This window comes from Rattus norvegicus, chromosome 2, assembly GCF_021556685.1.
Source record: "Rattus norvegicus strain SHRSP/BbbUtx chromosome 2, alternate assembly SHRSP_T2T, whole genome shotgun sequence".
In the NCBI taxonomy this organism is placed as follows: Eukaryota; Metazoa; Chordata; class Mammalia; order Rodentia; family Muridae; genus Rattus; species Rattus norvegicus.
Window position 1 is genome coordinate 120068914 of NC_141535.1, and position 18324 is coordinate 120087237.

Here is an 18324-nt window from a genome sequence, read left to right on the forward strand (position 1 = left end):
GATATTGAAGATAATTTCCATTAGTACTTAGTCTCACAATACATTTATACCAAATGTAAAGACAATGCAGCTGCATTAAAAAGATAATGTGCAACTTTGTCTTCACTATACCAAAGTTGAATGCTTCTGCTCATCTATGACTCAGTGCTAGTACATATTTTTATACCTTGTATTTTCATAACAACCTCCATAACATTCAGATAGAAGGTTATATAGAAGATAACAAGTATTGAGCTGGAGAGATGGATCAGTGGAGTGTGTGCTGCTCTTGCAGAGGGTTAGAATTTAATTCCCATCACCCATATCATATCAGGCAGCTCACGACCTGTAAGGGAACCCAGGAGAATCTGATGCATCTTGCTTCTGCAGGCACAGTCATAGGCATTTAAATAATCACTGCTTAAAATTAAGCTTTACTGAAGTTGTTGACATCTATTTCACATATTTAATATATTCTGAAACAAAATATTCTCTTTTGAACAGTGTAAGGACTAGGTTAACTATGAACCTCAAACCCCTGATGTTTCAGAAATACAGACATGAATCTCACCAATGGCCATTGTAAGTCCCAAAGGAACATAAACCCAAAAATAAGTAGCCCTGGCTCCTAGCAACTTGAACCAACTAAGGGATGGGAACCATACTAAAGGGGAGATGTCAGTGATTACAGTTCCTCCACAATATAACTACTGCACAAGGGGATGACTGAAATAGTTTAGGAACACACTGAAACAGTGGTTAAAACAAGAGTCTTCTCTATGAAGATGTCCAACAACTAGATAATAACTATAGCTTAAACTGTGTGCTCTAACCTCACTGTCCAGTTGTTAATATCAATTCTTAGTCAGACACTTGCACCAAGGTAGACATTTTTGAACTTTGTCCAGAAGGAACAGGACTCACCTGTGTCTGGTCCCAGAACAATACTCTACTTCCCAACCACAGATCCTCAGCTGTGCACCAAAGTTTTATCATTATGTTACTATTCGGATGCTAGGGATAGGAGACTTTAGCTTTCTAGATCAGTCATGAAAACGAGATTAAACAGGGCATACATTCAAGAGAACCTCAGAAATATCCTTTTAGCTTCCTTACCGCTGGGGCCTCCTCAATGATCTTCTGATGTCGCCTCTGCACACTACAGTCTCTTTCAAACAAGTACACTGCATTGCCATGGTGATCACCAAACACCTGGACTTCCACATGCCTATTTCAAAAAGAAACACATGTTAATATACTTCATTCAGGGTTGAGAGATTTCACATTTATCAGCCCAAACAATTGGCCAAAATGACCAAGATCCACCATTTTCTTTGAGAAACGTGTTATCTGCACTGTATGTGGAGATTACAACCTAGGAACATGGGTACAATCTTATAAAATCTGAGTTAAAAGATTCCAAAAGTTTGTATGATAAACTGCAGAAAACAAATTTATGTACCTGAAATGGCTGGTAGGCAAGAAGAGTGAAAATACAGGAGACTCGAAATATAGGTTAATCACAAAATAAAAATATCAAAGACTGATTAATTTGTTACAAAAATTAATTACAAACTATAGCTCATGGGAAGGTCAATAATTACTAGCTTGAAAAACCAAAAAGGCCTTTTACAGTTAGATTTTAAAAATCAATGGACAACTGAAATCAAACTGTCTCATCTACAAAGGAGTTAAGACATACATCAAATAATTAAAAGTAAACATATATTAGTATTTTAAGAGTGTGCTAACATTAAATCATGATAAACAGAAACAAAAAGGCACTTTAATATTGAGTAAAGAAAAGCTAGCAAATTCTGATAAGTCATACTGAGAGTGGACCTATGTAATGCCTAGAAAAATGAGGCTCCCACACTACTTGGTCCTAGCTCACTACCCAGGGCTACTGAACTCACAGGTCCTGGAGAAGAACCTACAGGCACCACCTCACTAAGCCAGCACAATCCCTAACAGCAGTGGAAACATCTGCTGGACACACAGATAGTGGAGTCCTCACCCCTTGTCAAGGAAACATCTCTTTATAACAGACGGACGCTACGGAAAACCAGAACCAATCAAACACTGACTCATGGAACCTAGTCCCAGTCAATACATCTATAAATCGCACATGCTCTGATGGCTCGGGGAATATTGTACAAGAGGGGTGGAGGGATCCTAAGAGCCAGAGGGTCAGGGGTTTTGCATCTCTTAGTAATGTTGGAGGTTACACCCATGACGTTGCACCAAAATGACTGCCTAGACATGAGCCGAACAAGAACAGGCATGCTAGAGTGAATGGCAGAAAGGACAGATGGCTCCACTCAACCTTACACAAAGAACTATAGGCAAGTAAAGAGCACTGAGAAAAGAAGAAACAGTCTTCCCCAGGGACGAGCACATGAGTTGGTCAGCCAATGCTGCATGGTCAGCTCTAAGAAGATACATACAAGTAACACTGTACAGATCGAGAAGGTTATACTTAGATATATGCATATACATATATGCATGCATAACATCACATTTATGAAAAAAAAGGCCATGCATTTGAAAGACAACAAGGCAGGGTATGTAGGAGGGTTTTGAGAGAAGAAAGGGAGTGGCAAAACTATACTTTCAAAAATTAAAAATAAATAAATCATAAAAAGATAAACTATTGTCATTGTTTGTGGTTCATGGTTGCTGGGATTCAATCCACAACCAACTGGCCCTGCTGCCCTGGGCCTTTGACAGCTCATCTAAGTGGAAGGACATAGCAGAGCCAAGCTAAGAAAGGGAACGAGGGGTGGGCCCCATTGTCTCTTCCAACGGCACATCCTCCTGGAATATCTCAGACCAGGCTTTTCCTCCAAAGAATGTCAAGCTGGAGACTAAACCTTCTCACAAATATGAGTGTTTCAGATCCAAACGAGCAGCCTTCCCCTCCCGTAGATTCCACGTCTCCCAGGTTAAACTTCACGTGCACAGGAGGGGGCACCTACTCATCCAGAGAGCTGGTCATCTGTCTCCTATGGTCTTGTGGACCATGACTTTGGAAAGTCCTTGACTATAACTACTTCAAATTACTTCTTCCTTTTGCTCCTTCTTTTGTTATTCAGGGAACACAGAGTACCTTTAAAATGGTTCTGTTGGGAGTTCAGTTTCTTTTTATGCTTTTGCCATGACTCTGCTTCTCATTCCCATTTGTTCTGCTGCATTTTCTGTTTGTCGGGTCAAAGCCCGTAATGAATTAATGAGTTACTTTACACTTTCTATCTGGTAGTGCTTAGATTCGGTCACGGCTGTTTGGTTGGGGTGCTCACTTTGTTTCTTCAGGACGTGCTTTTCTGGCCTTGTAACTTTTTTTTTTTTTGTCAGAAATAGAATATGCTGTACTAGGTGACAGACCTGAGCCCTCAGGTTAGCCCAGGAATGATGGAGGTCAGCATCACACACACCATAGATTCAGTTGCTTCTTGTATTGTCATTCCATGTTTGCTGTTTTCTCCTGACTGATTGGGTTTCCCAAGCACTTCTCCAACTAAACTGGCACTATACCTCCTTCGGAGCAGCACACTGTCACCACAAGGAGTCTAGAGACACAGTCTAGTCCATTCTGCCTATTATTACAAAACACCTTAGGCTGAGATATTTATAAACAACATAAGTTTATGTCTTACAGCTCAGGAGGGTGTGAAGTACAAGATGGACCCGAGCTTGAGTGTGGTGAGAGCCTGTTCTTCACATATGGTGTCTTATTACTGTGTCTTCATGTGGTACAAAGACAAGCAGATGGTTTCCCTGAAGCCCTTCTAGAAGGGCACTAATTCCACTCACAAGGCAAGACTCATGACCTAACACTCACGAAAGGCCCTAGTTACTTTAAGAGGCTTTCTTAGTTCTGAGGTTGAACCCAAAGGCTTGCAAATGGCAGGCAAATGTTCCACACTTAGCTCCATCCAGGGTCTTGTCGCCATTCTGGCTGTTGGATTTTTGCAGAAATGGTAGACTGGGTGGTGCCTTTCTCACTATATAAAACATGAGCATGGTTTCCTTGGAGGATAAGCTTCTCAAAGAGAGCAGAATATTCTAGGCCGAGTATTAAACGCTTTTCCCACCACCTCTCCAAATCATGAGGTCATTTGGATTTTCCATGAAAGTGGGTGCATCCATGACACAGGAGCCTCTCTTTCATGTTGACTGATACTTAAGTCACCAAACAATGGTGGGAATTCCTGTGAAGTCTGAGGGCTTCAGCAGCAGCTACCCCAGGTAAGGCGATCTCAACTGCAACTTGTGTTCATAGGCAGGTCCACATTGCCGAGTGGACTGCTCTGTGATGCATCCAAATGTCATTCAGAGGGTTTGTTTTCCTGCTTTCATTGGTATCCAACCTCTTTACACATCAGATATGAAGTGTGTTTGCCTCTCTCACGTTTTCATTGCTCTGTGGAAGGAAACACTACAGTAGTGACTTCAAGGTATGAAGGTCACATGTGGGTCCAAACTGTACACAGGAGCTGCCCTCTGAGGCTCAGAACTAGAAAATTCCTCTCCTTTGGAACTTAATATGTAAGGGAGGCTCAGTACAGACTCTGGTTCTGTTGTGGTCTCTGAGATCATCCGATGGCCCTCATTCTCTTCTTTCTTGGTATCCTTTCCTTGTGCAGAGGTCAAGGGCCCAGTGCATAGATGCATCTGACCAGTGGTTCCAACTCAGCCAATGTTAAGTCTGGTTAGAAAGGAGACATGAGCTGTGGGATAGTACAGCAGTGCATGGACTGTCAAGGGATAAACACCAAAAATATGTCTGTTCGCAAGCCATCTAGAATACGTGCTAAATGTAATCTGAAAAAGGAATGTGGCATTTTATCTCTAACATCATATACTTTGAAGATGCTTCCCCATCCCCGTCTCTTACATAAACAATAATGCTAATTGGATTTGCAAGCACGACTACAAGTTCTCTGGAACTCTACTCCAGGAGGTAGCTATTCAGCAGGCTATAAGAACACCATGGTAACTATGCTATTAAAGGATTCGAGGGTTTTGACTAGAAGTTACAGGACAGAAACACTAACTTGATCAGGTTGGATGTGGTGGTGTCTGCCAGCTCTGGGGAGGCAGAGCTGGGGTGGGGTGGTCATGAGCTCAAGGTCTCTGCATAGTGTGTTCCAGGTCAGCATGGTGGTCCGGCTACAGGATACGGCCCTGCCTCCAATAATCACTGTTTGCTGTTTGAGCCACACACACTGGGACAGCCAGCAAGTGCTCCTTCAGAGCTCACGTAAGAGGACGCTGACTTGAATGACCCATCTGTTTTCTTCTGAAAGGCATTACAGAAGGAAACATCTAGAACCTTCTTCATTTCTGCCTTACTCCCACTAGTAGGTGGCATCTGCTATGCTCTCCTAATAATCACCCTGTTTTGAATTGATTTATTTTTTAACTATCAAACTGCAATTAAATTTCATTTATTGTATCATTCTCGGGTATAGTTCTATTTTTTTTAAAGATAGACTTACGTCTGTGTCATGTGTATGGTGTTTTGCCTCTATGTATAATCATGCACCACATGCGTGTTGATGCCAGGCCCACAGAAACCAGGAGAGATCACTGGATCCTCTGTAATCTGAGTTACAGATGATTGTGAGCTGCCATGTGGCCGCTGGGAATTAAACCTAGGTCATCTGCAGGAGTATCAAGTCCTCTTTCCTGCTGAGCCATCTCTCCAGCCACCAGTTCTACCTTTCATAAGGTGTAAACCAAAGGCAAAACCAACTCAGGCCCTCTTTAAAGAGAAGATAATATTAAAAAGAGAGGTCCTTCTTGGACTTTGTTTTAAGGAAAGAACTCAGTACTTCTAGTTCATTGCTTGCAAGCAAAAAACTTTCTACCCATATTCCAGAAATGAACTGTTCTTTCCACTTGATTTAAAGGTTATATTCACATACAAAAACCTACGGTATAGGTAATTTTATCATTATTTTATTTTAAAAAACAGAAAAAGCTAGGAATCTTTATGATCCTTCTATGGTGGCGTCTAGAGATGCACCCCAGTGCGATGGTCTCGAATGTGAACTCTGAAGTCAACCTGTCTGCACTCAAATTCCAGCTTCTCAACCATGGGTGACCACAGACAGCACAGTCGCTCCATTGCCTAGTGCCCTGACGCACAGACTGAAGGTAGGATTACACGTATGGGGGATTGTGTTAAAATGACAACGACAATAAGATTACCTAGCCTACGAGAGACATAGAGCCTGGCACATGGTAAGTGCTGGCGAGGAGGGTTACAACTTGTTAAAATACCACGAAATGATGAGAAAAGTCTTCATAATCAACTCTAGTTAACTCACAAGCTTTGCTTTTCTGAGTCCTTTGATTAGCGCTTAGAGCACATAGCTGATTCTTAGAAGAACTTATTTATACTGGAAGAAAACCCTGACTTTCACCAGTAACAAGCATGTTTTGGGGCATCAATGTCACAGGATCACTTTACCTTGAACAAAGGTACTAAGAGAGTTATTTTTTACTGATACAGAAAGATGCCTGGGGTATAATACCACTGCATACCATCATTATGTTATAACTGGTTCTGTCCACTGTTCTTTTGGACATAGTTTGTTTCTTATGTGCGTATGCGTGCGTTTTCTATTAACACAGAAGAACATGTTTAGGAGCAAGCACACTGTCCATACTACAGAGGTAGAACTGGGGGACTTCAAGAACTTCCATAGAATTACAACATCATAGCTAACAGAATATGCATGCATTGCTTATAGCCCAACAAAAACAAACACACAAACGAAAACAGACAACAAAGCCAAACACCCAACCAGCAGTCCACCTTGGCGTGTCCACGAACTTCTCGATCAGCATTGCGTCATCGTTGAAAGACTTCTTTGCCTCCCTCCGGGCTGATTCTAGCTGCTCTTGGAATTCTTTTTCTGACCTAATGATCCTCATGCCCTAAGAAAGAAAGGATTGTTACCACAACGTGAATACAGACCTCTAGCCAGAAATGACAGGGGCAGGTACCCAGGGCCTCACTTTTCCTCCTCCACCACGGATGGCTTTGATCATCACAGGATACCCGATTTTCCCTGCATGCTCTTTCAGGCACTCATCAGATTGGTCGTTGCCATGGTAACCTTCCACAACAGGTACTCCAGCGGCAGCCATGATGGACTTGGATGTGCTTTAGAGGAAAAATTCCAAGATGACCCAATTAAAATCTACAAACCACAACTCTTTAAAGAAACCGTCACACCGCAGGTAAAGACAGGGCTTGCGCCAGGAACCAATGTTAACACACACACTGAAAAGTCCTTGTTCCATACTTGCTCTCACTTCATTGTGGTAGCTTATCCCGCCAGCCGTCTTCTAACCCCAGACAACTAATGTGCATCTTGCAATTACAATGCAATTATGTCTATATTTTCCAAAATCCAGTGGAATTTCCTTATATTTTGGAAGAATGCCAACCAAAGAGTACAGTTTGAAATGCCTCTATTAATGGAGCTGGTAATATGGCCTCGTGGATAAAGTGCGTGCCCTGACTATTTGAGTTTAGTCCCACATGTAGGACCCATGCAAAGGAGGAATGCCCCTGCACTTGGCTTGCAGAAACACACCAATAATAATGCATCTAATTTGATTTTAAAATTCCCTGTAGTAATAAACGAATTCAATTTCTTCTGACACTTACCTCTTTATACCCATGTCTCTAATTGCAGTTGAAGGAGGACCTATAAAAATAATTCCTTCTTGCTTACAAAGTTCAGCAAACTCCATATTTTCTGAAAGAAAACCATATCCTGGATGGATGGCCTACAGGAGAGAGAGCACAAGGAACTTACTCACTAGCTCTCAGCTGGCAAAGCTGCCTTCTGAGACCTCTCCAGACATGGCTGACAAGACAACAAGGTCTCTGTTATAAGTTCCTCCTGAAGAGATGACTAGAACATTCGTGTTGAAGTTTTGAAGCCTGTTTTACAACAGAAAAATCTCCGTTTTCTTTCTTCACATCAAACCCAGGCCTCACATGTACGAAGGCAAGTTGTCTACTGTGGAGTTCCATCCTCAGCCTTGGTCCTTTTATTGTAGTCATACACAGGAAAGCTCAAGGCCCCCGTCTCAGCAGCTGGGGCAGTCTCCTCCTGCCATCAGCCTCTGTCTGCAAAGCATCGTCACCATCCTAGACCTACTCCCTATGGCCAGGCACCTACTGTTTCCCTTGCTATGAATTTGCATGTGTAAATGTCTGTCTATGGAATTGTATACCCGAGTGTCTACAATTGGCTTATTTAACATTGCATGATTTCAAAGGTCATCCCTGCGGCAACCTGTATAGAATTTCATCTATTGTAAGGCCAATATTTCACTCTACATACTTCCTACATTTGTTCATCCACTATTTGTTCATTCACAGGCATGTGAGTTGTTTCTACTTTTAATCTTCTATAAACAATGTGACTATGAACTATGGTATACAAGGATGAGCCCCTGGTATAAATTATTTGATATAAACCTAGAAGTACAATTAACAGGGCAGTAAGATATAAAGTGGGTAAAGTTTCTACAGAAAGCCTGGCAGCTTGAGCTTGATTCCTGGAAGCCATCAGAAGGTAGAAGGAGAAAACTGACTCCTCAAAGTTGTTCTCATGAGCTCTTAGCCCTACACAAGCACACACACACACACACACACACACACACACACGCACACACTATACACACAAAACACATATATATACACACAAAACACATATATATACACACAAAACACATATACACACATATATGTAAACATCCATACACATAAATGCAAACACACACATACACATACATGCAAAAAATACACACATATAATAAAATTTTAAAGTAGAATTAATGAGTAATATTGTAATCTCTAGAAAACTTATTATATATATTACATTTTTAATCTTTATATAAAACTTTAAAAAAGCTAAAACAACTTATTATATATATACACACACACACATATATATACATATATATATATATATATATATATATATATATATATATATATATGCAGCTGTCTTCAGACACCCCAGAAGAGGGCATCAGATCTCATTACAGACGGCTGTGAGCCACCATGTGGTTGATGGGGTTTGAACTCAGGACCTCTGGAAGAGCAGTCAGTGCTCTTAACCGCTGAGCCATCTCTCCAGCCCCAATTTTCAAAATTTTTAATAACTGAACTTTTAAATCGAGGAGTGGCTATTATTATAAGTTAAATTCAAAAAACAATTAAAATATCTTTCCCTTTTTATCTTAAGACATATTTTGGGTTAAAAGATAGTGATGGCTATTAAATAGTTGTTACTACATCTTTTACTCCGTGTGTGTGTGCGTGTGTGTGCGTGTGTGTGCGTGTGTGTGCGTGTGTGTGTGTGTGTGTGTGTGTGTGTGTGTGTGTGTGTTTTGTGGGGTGAGCATGTGGACGTCAGGAGACAATTGGGAGGAGTCAGTTGTCAGCTCTCAGGAACTGAACTCAGGTTGACAGGCTCAGCAGCAAAACAACATCTTTATTAAAGAAAGAAAAGGACTGCACCCTGGAAAGAGGGATTTGTTAACTATTGTTTTTGTGTAAAACTAGCCTGACCTCTAACATTTGAGGTTCCAAGAAGAGCTCAACTCTCTTAACTCTAATTTATAGTTTAGATTCTCCCTCCTCTTGCTTCCCAAAAGAGTTCAAGTGCAGAGGACACAGTAAGAAAGCTAAGGAGAAGAAATGAATACAGCTTACAAGGATAACTCAATAATCAGATGTAAAAACTAGCTAAAGAGAGAAAATGTCTATAAAGAAGTAAGTTTGCATAAACTATGGAAGATTGATTTGCTTCGTATTGTGAAGTTTTCTGCACGTCTCACCTGTGCTGCAGAGCTCTTGGCCACTTGGATGATTTTCTCCATTGCGAGGTAGCTCTGCTGAGATGGCGCAGGGCCAATGGAATACGCCTCGTCTGCCTGTAAAGGAAGGCGTGGTTAGTTTGTATTCTATACAGAACCACATCAGCCTTACTTACTATTAAATATAGAATGCTGGGCAATGCTAATGGCGTGAAAAATTTAAAAATGAAGCAGAAGCAGGCAGTTTAGGACTCAACCTTGCACATAAGGAGAGTCAAACCTCGATTTCCCAAATAAACTGCATTCCAGATTCAATCACACTTGATTATGATCTTAAATGTATCTAATGCCAAAAGTCATTACTTGAAAACAGATACAAAATACATGAAGAGAAATACACAGCAGGAAAATGTTACAAAGTTTATAGAATCTCTCACAATTGTGAATCAGCCTACCCTATCCTTTAAATTTCTCATCTGACCGAGGCATCCCTTGAAGCAGCCTAAGTACAAGTCATGCATTCACTCATTTACATACACGTGCAGAATGCCTACTGAGTGCCAGGCTTCGATCTGGGAAGTGTTCTGCACAGAGGGAAGGCAGCCATTAGCATTTACACACAAATGGAAGCCGTGACAAAGGCCCTAAGGGAGGGGGGACTGTGAAGGTGATGGAAGGACTGGCTCTGGTCAGCAGGTGGCCAGGGTGAGCTAGCAGGGCAGTCAAGGCAGGTTCCTCCAGGTTGGTAAGGACTTTGTCTAGGGGTGGATGGAAAAAGTGGACCCAGGAAGGGATTGGATCGGAGAGCTTCCATGCAGAGAACACAACACATGTGAAGATCCAGATGGTCAGGAGCCTGGTCTGTGTAAGCAAACAAGGACAGCCCATGTGGCTGGGCCACAGCAAGCCAGAGGTCAGGGGACCAGTGATAACACAGATTTCATGAGGCATCTGGGAAGTAAAAAACATTTGAATTTTTTCTTTCCTAATAGAACTCAGTATGAGTTTTGGGGGGGGGGGGAATGAGGCAGAAAAACACCAAAAATACTATATTTTAACTTTTAACTTCACAAAACACAGGTCTGTTCTCACTCCGAGAAACATGGACAATAACACAATGGCAAACTGACCTTGGGCAGCGCCCTTTCTGCGTTACAGTTCCCCCAGGCACGTTTCCACTATAATCAGCTTAGGACACTTTATTTTTATTTGTTCACATAAACGTGGCTCACTGTGTAGAATAGCTGTACAGAATGGAGGTGCCACGGCTCGTTTAATCACAAGCCTCTTCGCTTAATGTGAGTTGTAGTGGCATGGCACTGGACACGGGCAACGCTGACAAGAGTCTTTACGTGCCTGTACGCATTCGTATCTGAGCCTATGTTGGGGCCACAGACCTAAGAGAATGTTTGCAGGGCAGGGTTAAGAATGTGTACGTTTAAGTTGGAGAGATGGCTCAGTGGTTAAGAGCACTGACTGCTCTTCCAGAGGTCCTGAGTTCTTAGCAACCACGTGGTGGCTCACAACCGTCTGTAATAAGATCTGATGCCCTCTTCTGGTTTATCCAAAGACAGCAATTGTGTCCTCATATTAAATAAATAAATAAATAAATAAATAAATAAATAAATAAATAAATAAAAAACAAACAAATCTTTAAGAAAAAAGAATGTGTACATTTTAATAGCTCCTGGTTCATCAGTACTTGGGTTTCACTAACATCTGCATCAACACAGCAATTCTACCCAATTTTACCAACGCCGAGTATTATCTGTTTCTTGAAGTACCCCTGACTGGAAGAGTTAGATACAAGGTTTAAAGCAATTACACCGTATGAACCGGCTGTGGCTCAGAACTTGTCTGGCTGAAATGCAAGAAACAGATCATTAGAGCGGAGCAGGAGGAGACAGTTAGAAGGCTCACCAGGCTGCCGCACACCCTAGTCAAGACAAGACAGCGAGTGACCAGACTTTGGGTGCAGGGAGGAGAGGGCAGGAGGAAGTGGGCAGGAGGGTCTGGGCGGCAGAAGTAACTCGGAGTGTGCTGTAAATGAGGGAGGATGACGTGTAAAGTTGGAAGAGGAAGGGAGGCGTTAAAGATACCCAGATCTCTGCGTCATTATTCCTACAAGTAGAGGTGGTGTTGTCAGCTGGGGAGGGAAGCATGTGGGGTGTCAAAAGGAAGTCTGAGCTGCAAAAGAGAAACCTGGGGATTTCCCTTAAAGGGGAAGGTGATCTAGAATGAACGACTTCAGGGAGAAGAAAGAGGAGGATCAAGTCTTGACAGCTGAACTTCCACAATTATGGCTGAATTAATACAGGTGGGTGGGGGTCCAGAGAACAAATGGAGAAAGGAGAAGGTGTCGAGGCCAGAAAGGCAGCCGAACTTAAGCTGGTCCGGGAACTCGAACTGGTACGTGCAGTCCTGTGCTAGGCCTGAAGAGTCAGCAGCGGAACAAAGGAGATGGTGTTTTTAGCTGGGATTTTCCTGACGAGCTAAAGTTCAGAAACATCAAGTGACTTGTCTAAGGCAGCAGCTCAAGCCAGTAGTTGACCACTGTTAACAAGTGTCTTGGTCGTTTTGTCCTTGGATGTCAGGGACCTGGAGTGAAGCAGTCCCCGAGGAGATCAAGTACCTGGCCTATAAATCAGGTGACTGACCATGCTGTCTGGTTCAACTGGTGTTACGTCTTAAAAGTGTCCCCAAGAGGAGTGCTTACTGAGTAGCTGGAACCCACCTACGTGAACCTTGTTCACGGTTTCGAGCATCAGCTGTTACCATCAAGAACTAAACTGAGCTGGGCAGTGGTGGTGCACGCCTTTGAGCCCAGCATTTGGGGGGCAGATCTCTGTGAGTTCAAGGCCAGTGTTATCTACAGAGGGAGTTCTAGGGCAGTCAGGGCTACACAGGGAAACCCTGTCTCAAACAAACGAACAGAAAGCCAAAGCGACAACAACAAAACCAAATAAATATACAAATAAAATAATAAAAAACACAACTTCTACAACTAAACTTAATCATGATTATGTCTGGAGAGATGACTCAGTGGTTAAGAGCACTGGCCTACAAGGCAGACCACAGTTGTCTATAATCATGCACACAGGCAGGACACCAATGTACAAAATAAAAATAAATATAATCCAAGGAGCCGAACTGGACACAAACAAATACACACAATCACTAACTAGATTTTGTTCTGGCTTTTGACAACATACCATATCTACATGCATGGAATTCCTGTCGGCCTCGCTGTAAACAGCCACAGATTGTACACCCATTTTTCTGGCTGTTCGTATCACCCTGCAGGCAATTTCTCCTCTGTTTGCAATGAGGACCTTGGTGATGCTTCCTCCTGTTAAAAATCATGAGGAATAGACCCAAATGTTATTGGGAAATAAGAAGTTAAAAATATATTATTAGTTAGCGCATAAGGGTTTGTTTTAATAGAACTGCATATGAATGGCTAAAATTACCATTTTATTATTAGATAGTGGATTTCTTTTCTACTCACTAATGTTCATGATAGCTTTGTTAATGCAAACTCGAGTTACTCCGTAAAAGATACATAAATCTTAAAAAACATATAGACTGTATGACCTTCATATGGAAAAGGTAGGACATTTAAGTCAAGAAGTGCAATGCGAAGGAGACACGACTTGGTTCTCTCAGTCTTTCTCTCTTGTCATGCCATGGAAACGCCCCACTGCGGCTGTGCGATGCCATCCCCAAGATGTCGATAGCATCTGCACTCTCAGCTCATTGATGTTTCTATCTCTCTAATGTCAATTTCCACATGGAAGTCTCCTTGTCAACTTAACATCAGAGAATCAAACCATGGCTTCTTTGCACAGACACTCTTTTCCCAGTTCCCAAACTCTGGGCAAGTTAAGATTATCTTTTCTCTGGAGGTGCCAGCCATTATTCAGTCAAGTCAGGTGTGTTCCCAATGTTTCCTTACACTCTTTCTTGAAGCGTGAGAATTCCTTCCCATCTTTATTAACCTAAACCTAGTTAGTACAGGCATTTCAAATATGTCCACAGGGGCCTTCTTTTGCCAACCACTCTGCATAGTTCTTTCCATTTTATGTCTGAAAAAGTCATTTGTACTGATCACATGCTGTTCACAAACTCACGGTTCATCCATAAGATAACCACCTATGTAATTTTATAAGGGAATAATATCGTATGGTGGGCAACACTCCTTACACTATTGCCTGCACTCTCACCTGATGATTTATACTTAATTCTGAATGCCTAAGAGGTTTGCCATTTTTGTTTCAACCATGGCAAAAAAAAAATGTCCGATCTAAAAAAATAATATGATGAATAGTTTCATCATCGCACGTGAGCTAAACGCTGAGAGCTTAAAATCAGGTTTCTCTTAAATAATAAGGTTTCCTATAACATGAAATGTTTTCCCACACGATCTAAATATTCCAAGCACCGTGACGGGCCCTTGAGGCTGCTGCGATCTAGAATAAGTAGGCGTCGTATCCACTCAACCAGAGTTTATTCCGTTATAACTAGTTGTATCAATTTATCTCTGAATTTCTTGTAAAATTCCACTTCAAGAAAATAACAGTGCTTTTATTAAAAGGCAGAAATTACATTAGTATAAAGGCCCTCACCAGGCACGGCGTTGCATGCCTTTACCCCTGGTACCTGGGAGGCAGAGGCAGGTGGATCTCTGTGGGTTCCAGGCCAGCCTGATCTACACAGTGAGTTCCAGGACAGCCAGGGCTGTGTAGAGAGACCCTGTCTCAAACATTTTTAGATGTTCTCTGTCATCATACATCAGAATTCACACAAAGGATTTGACACAGAGAGCAAAGCTGGTGACTGAGCATGAATAAGAAAGTTATTGTGAAAATACAAAAGTATGAAGGTTTGTGAGTGCTAGTTCTACTGTGCACACATTAGAGGTTAAACATTTCTTTTTCCTGGTTCACACTCTCATGCAAAGCTAAGGGAACTGTGCTGGTACCTGGGGTTGTTCCATATTTCACGGTTCTGTGCTTCCAAGGCCATTCCCTACAATATAAACCCAAACAGAATTATAATTCACCACAACATACGAGATCGGCGGCTGCTCTTTCAAAACTTATAAACAAGTCCAGATATGGTGGAAGGTCAACCTTAAGCCCATTAGCAATTACTGATTTAGTAAGACTCTCTGTGGAAAGAAAACATAAACAGAGCCTGAGATGTTGAGTTCTGACAAGTTTCCCTCTCTGTTCACGTCTTTGGATAAGTCACCTACCTTGTTTAATATCTGAAGCTGGCATCTGGCCAGAGAGACGATTAAAAAGCTCAGGTGCTCATCTACCTTGGCTAGGTCATCTAGCTCCCATTTTGTAAGAGGTAAATCCTGAAGACACTTCCCGGTTTTAAAGTATACAATTTTCCCCAACAAAGCCATGGTCATATGTAGACTGATAAGTTTAGTTCCTTCACAAAGCACAAAGGTCACAGGATACACTAGATATTAGATGACTGCAACAGTATGCATATACCCTTTACATGTGACTGTGCAACCAGCAGGACACAAGGGTCATGTGAGGAACACATACACTTGTCATCCCGGGAGGCACACGTCATTGGATGCTGTCATCCTGGAGCCTACTGGGAAAACATACATCTTTGGCATGAGAGCTTTTCAGATGGCTTCCCCAGAGAATGGTGCTCCCAAATCTTTCCAATACAGCCCGGTTCTCAGTCTTACTCTTCAAGGAGGAAGACTTAACTTTCCTGATCTTTTGAAGGAATTTTCCAGCTTGGAGCATGGCTTTCCCTTTGACCTCTTCAGGTAAGCTGGGATATTAGGCCTTTCCAGCAGCCATGCCTATGAAATGTCGGCTTTGCATGTATTCAACCTGGGATCACCGACAGACAGCCTAAAGCTTTTTCAGCTAGTAAAGACTGAAGACTGAGTGACGTAGACAGACACGCCCCTTAATTGCAGTCCTCTATCTTGACAATGCTCCGATTTCTCTATCCCACTTTTCCAAGTTCTTTTTGCTACATCTCAAAACATTTAAACAAGATGAGTCAATTGCCTGCCAGGAGATAATCCACTGATTAAGACCGTCTCTATTCTCATGCGTGGAACCTTACTATTCTGAATTCTTTTCTCTGAGGTATTGGAGGAATCATGGCTGGCAAAAAAAAAAAAAAAATAAAATAAAAGTCTCGTGCTGGTAAGAGTTTTAATTTTAAAAACAGCAGAATGCTTTGAGAGACAGAGAATGAGTCTGTGATATTCTTAAGAACCTAAGGAAATTCACAAGAAGGAAAACAACAGTAATATGACTTTTACCATCTTTCTTATTTAAAATATAGTGTGAAGACCTATATTTTAGTATTCACCAAAATCTGGGGCACCGACCAGATTTAACCACATATGGTTGAATGGACCATATGTGATTAAATTTTTATCCACGTGTTGATCTGGACAAACGACTAGTATTGTCTTAATATCATCTCGGTTAGATACAAGCATCATCACCTTCTCCTAGGAGAAGAAACCGAAGCACAGATATTAAGTAACTCGGCCAAGGTTACAGGTGTAGTGAGCAGCTAATGTGGACCCAACCTTCTGCCAGCAGCTCTTGCCCTTGGGCCAGCACATCTTTCAGAATGCGGGGAGATGATGGTTATGATGAAGCAATCTACCTACACGACTCGGGGTTTTCACTGTACCCAAAGTGCGGAGCTTCATCTCCAAAAGGATCCGGGGTACTCATCTGTCAGCTTTGTTCAAACTTGTGAACAAGAGCGTTCGACCAAACTCACCTCTCATTAATTTGATTCTTCCCAGCAATGGGAAAGATCTCTAGGAATCCTTCTCTGAACTGCACTCAAAACGGGGGAGCTGAGCTGACAGAGACTTTGGGAAGGGGGTCCTGGTGCAAGCCTCTAGCTATGTATGTATGCCATCTTCGGTTGCAGCAGCATTCCGGACGCCTAGCCCCTCAAGCTCAGAGCAGAAACCAGACCAGGCGGCTGGGTCTGTAGGAAGAGCCAAAAGGGTGAAGAGGGATAGCGCCTACCTAAACTACACACAGACGCGTAAAGGGCTGCTCACGTGACCCAGCGCCCCCGCATAGATCGACAATCTGTACACAGGCCCGTTGCCCCCACGAGTCACCTCGGCTGCAGCAGCAGGATCGGGACCCGCCGCAACTGGTTCCTGTCCACCGCAGCCAACAGAGCCGCCGCCGCCATTTCCGCACTGCCTTGTTGGCCGCCAAAAACTGCTTGGCTAACTCGTGAAAGCGTTCCTCCCTGCGCAAGCCTCTTGTTCCCTGTCGGCCGCCCTCAAAAGAGCAAGTGGGCGTCTCCGCAAGAGCCAATCATAGAACTGGGTGTCTCAAAGGCTCCGGTTGGCTGATTGGACCATGTGCCTGGGGGTGGGGTGAACTGTGAGGGGCTGGGCTCCAGTATGACAGGAAAATACAGAGCCTTTCAAACCACCACTCGAAATGCAAGCGTTTTCACTAAACATCAAGAAAGAGGGGTAGTGGGAACTGCGTGGCAGAATATCAGGGAAAGAAAGACACAGTAAAAACTATCCCTACGTATTTAATACAACTGGGGCAGGGCTCATATTGGGGGTGGGGAGGAGGAAGCAAGTAAGTGAAACAGCCAGTTGAATGGTTACAAGTGCTGAAAGAAATGGGGCATAGTGGCGTATATTTGTAATCCCAGAGCTGAAGAAGCTGAAGCAGAAGGATTGTGCTAAGTTAGAGGACAGACTAGACAGTGAGTTCCAAGCCAGCCTGAGCAATATGTTGAAGCTGTCCCTCAAAAACCAAAATAAATAAGATATAAAAAGTAAACATGAATGCAGAAGGAAAATAAAGGTAAAGAGGAATAAATAATTGAACCCAGAAAACTAATACCAAAGGACAAATAAACCCAGGAACTAGGAAAATACCTAAGAACATAATCAGAAATAAATGGGGGTGGGGGTGGGGATAGGGAGTTCTAGCTCATCCTCACGGACAGAGTAAGCTCTCTGCCTGAACCTGTCTTTAAAATCTAAGATGTTTTCTTGAAAGTTTTGAACTTTTAGAAGCTCTGGATACAAACTGGCTTGCTTGTGTATTTTCAAAAAGGTTCCTAGTTATCTGGTCCATTGGCCAGCACAAGAGAACCCATTCCTCTGTAGTTCACCAGTAATGAATTCCTTCCTTCAGAAAGATGATTATGAATGGAAGGAAGAATATCTTATATTGGATAAGTTTAAACCTTTATCAGTAGAGTCAACAAATAGTTTCAAACCTTCACTGGGAATACTTGCCATTGGCTTGCTCTGTGTGGCTGGATACCATTTTCCCCTACAGAGTTGTAAGAACTCTATTTATAGAGGTTAATATTTTCTCACAGTTACTTGTGGTTAATATTTCCTCAGGTTTTAATTCAGTTGTTTACTTTTATGCTGTTTCAGGTGTGAAGAGTCCAATTTTTTTTAAATAAGCCACACACTGTTTT

The 18324-nt window shown here is 42.3% G+C and overlaps 1 protein-coding gene across 5 annotated transcripts in view; it reads right to left on the reverse strand.

Moving 5' to 3' along the window:
- Window positions 1-17158, reverse strand: part of Mccc1 (methylcrotonyl-CoA carboxylase subunit 1) — a 51954-nt gene extending 34796 nt beyond the window's left edge. For 4 of the 5 annotated variants that reach the window (XM_087619070.1, XM_087619080.1, XM_087619075.1 and 1 more), the window contains exons 1-8: window positions 16979-17158; window positions 14816-14862; window positions 13047-13183; window positions 9856-9951; window positions 7667-7788; window positions 7009-7156; window positions 6806-6927; window positions 1096-1207 (exon numbers count right to left, since the gene is read on the reverse strand). In XM_087619070.1, the coding sequence (XP_087475196.1) occupies window positions 1096-1207; window positions 6806-6927; window positions 7009-7156; window positions 7667-7788; window positions 9856-9951; window positions 13047-13183; window positions 14816-14862; window positions 16979-17055 (861 nt within the window). In that variant the 5' untranslated portion in view covers window positions 17056-17158. 5 annotated transcript variants of the gene reach the window in all.
- Window positions 17159-18324: the final 1166 nt, after the last annotated feature.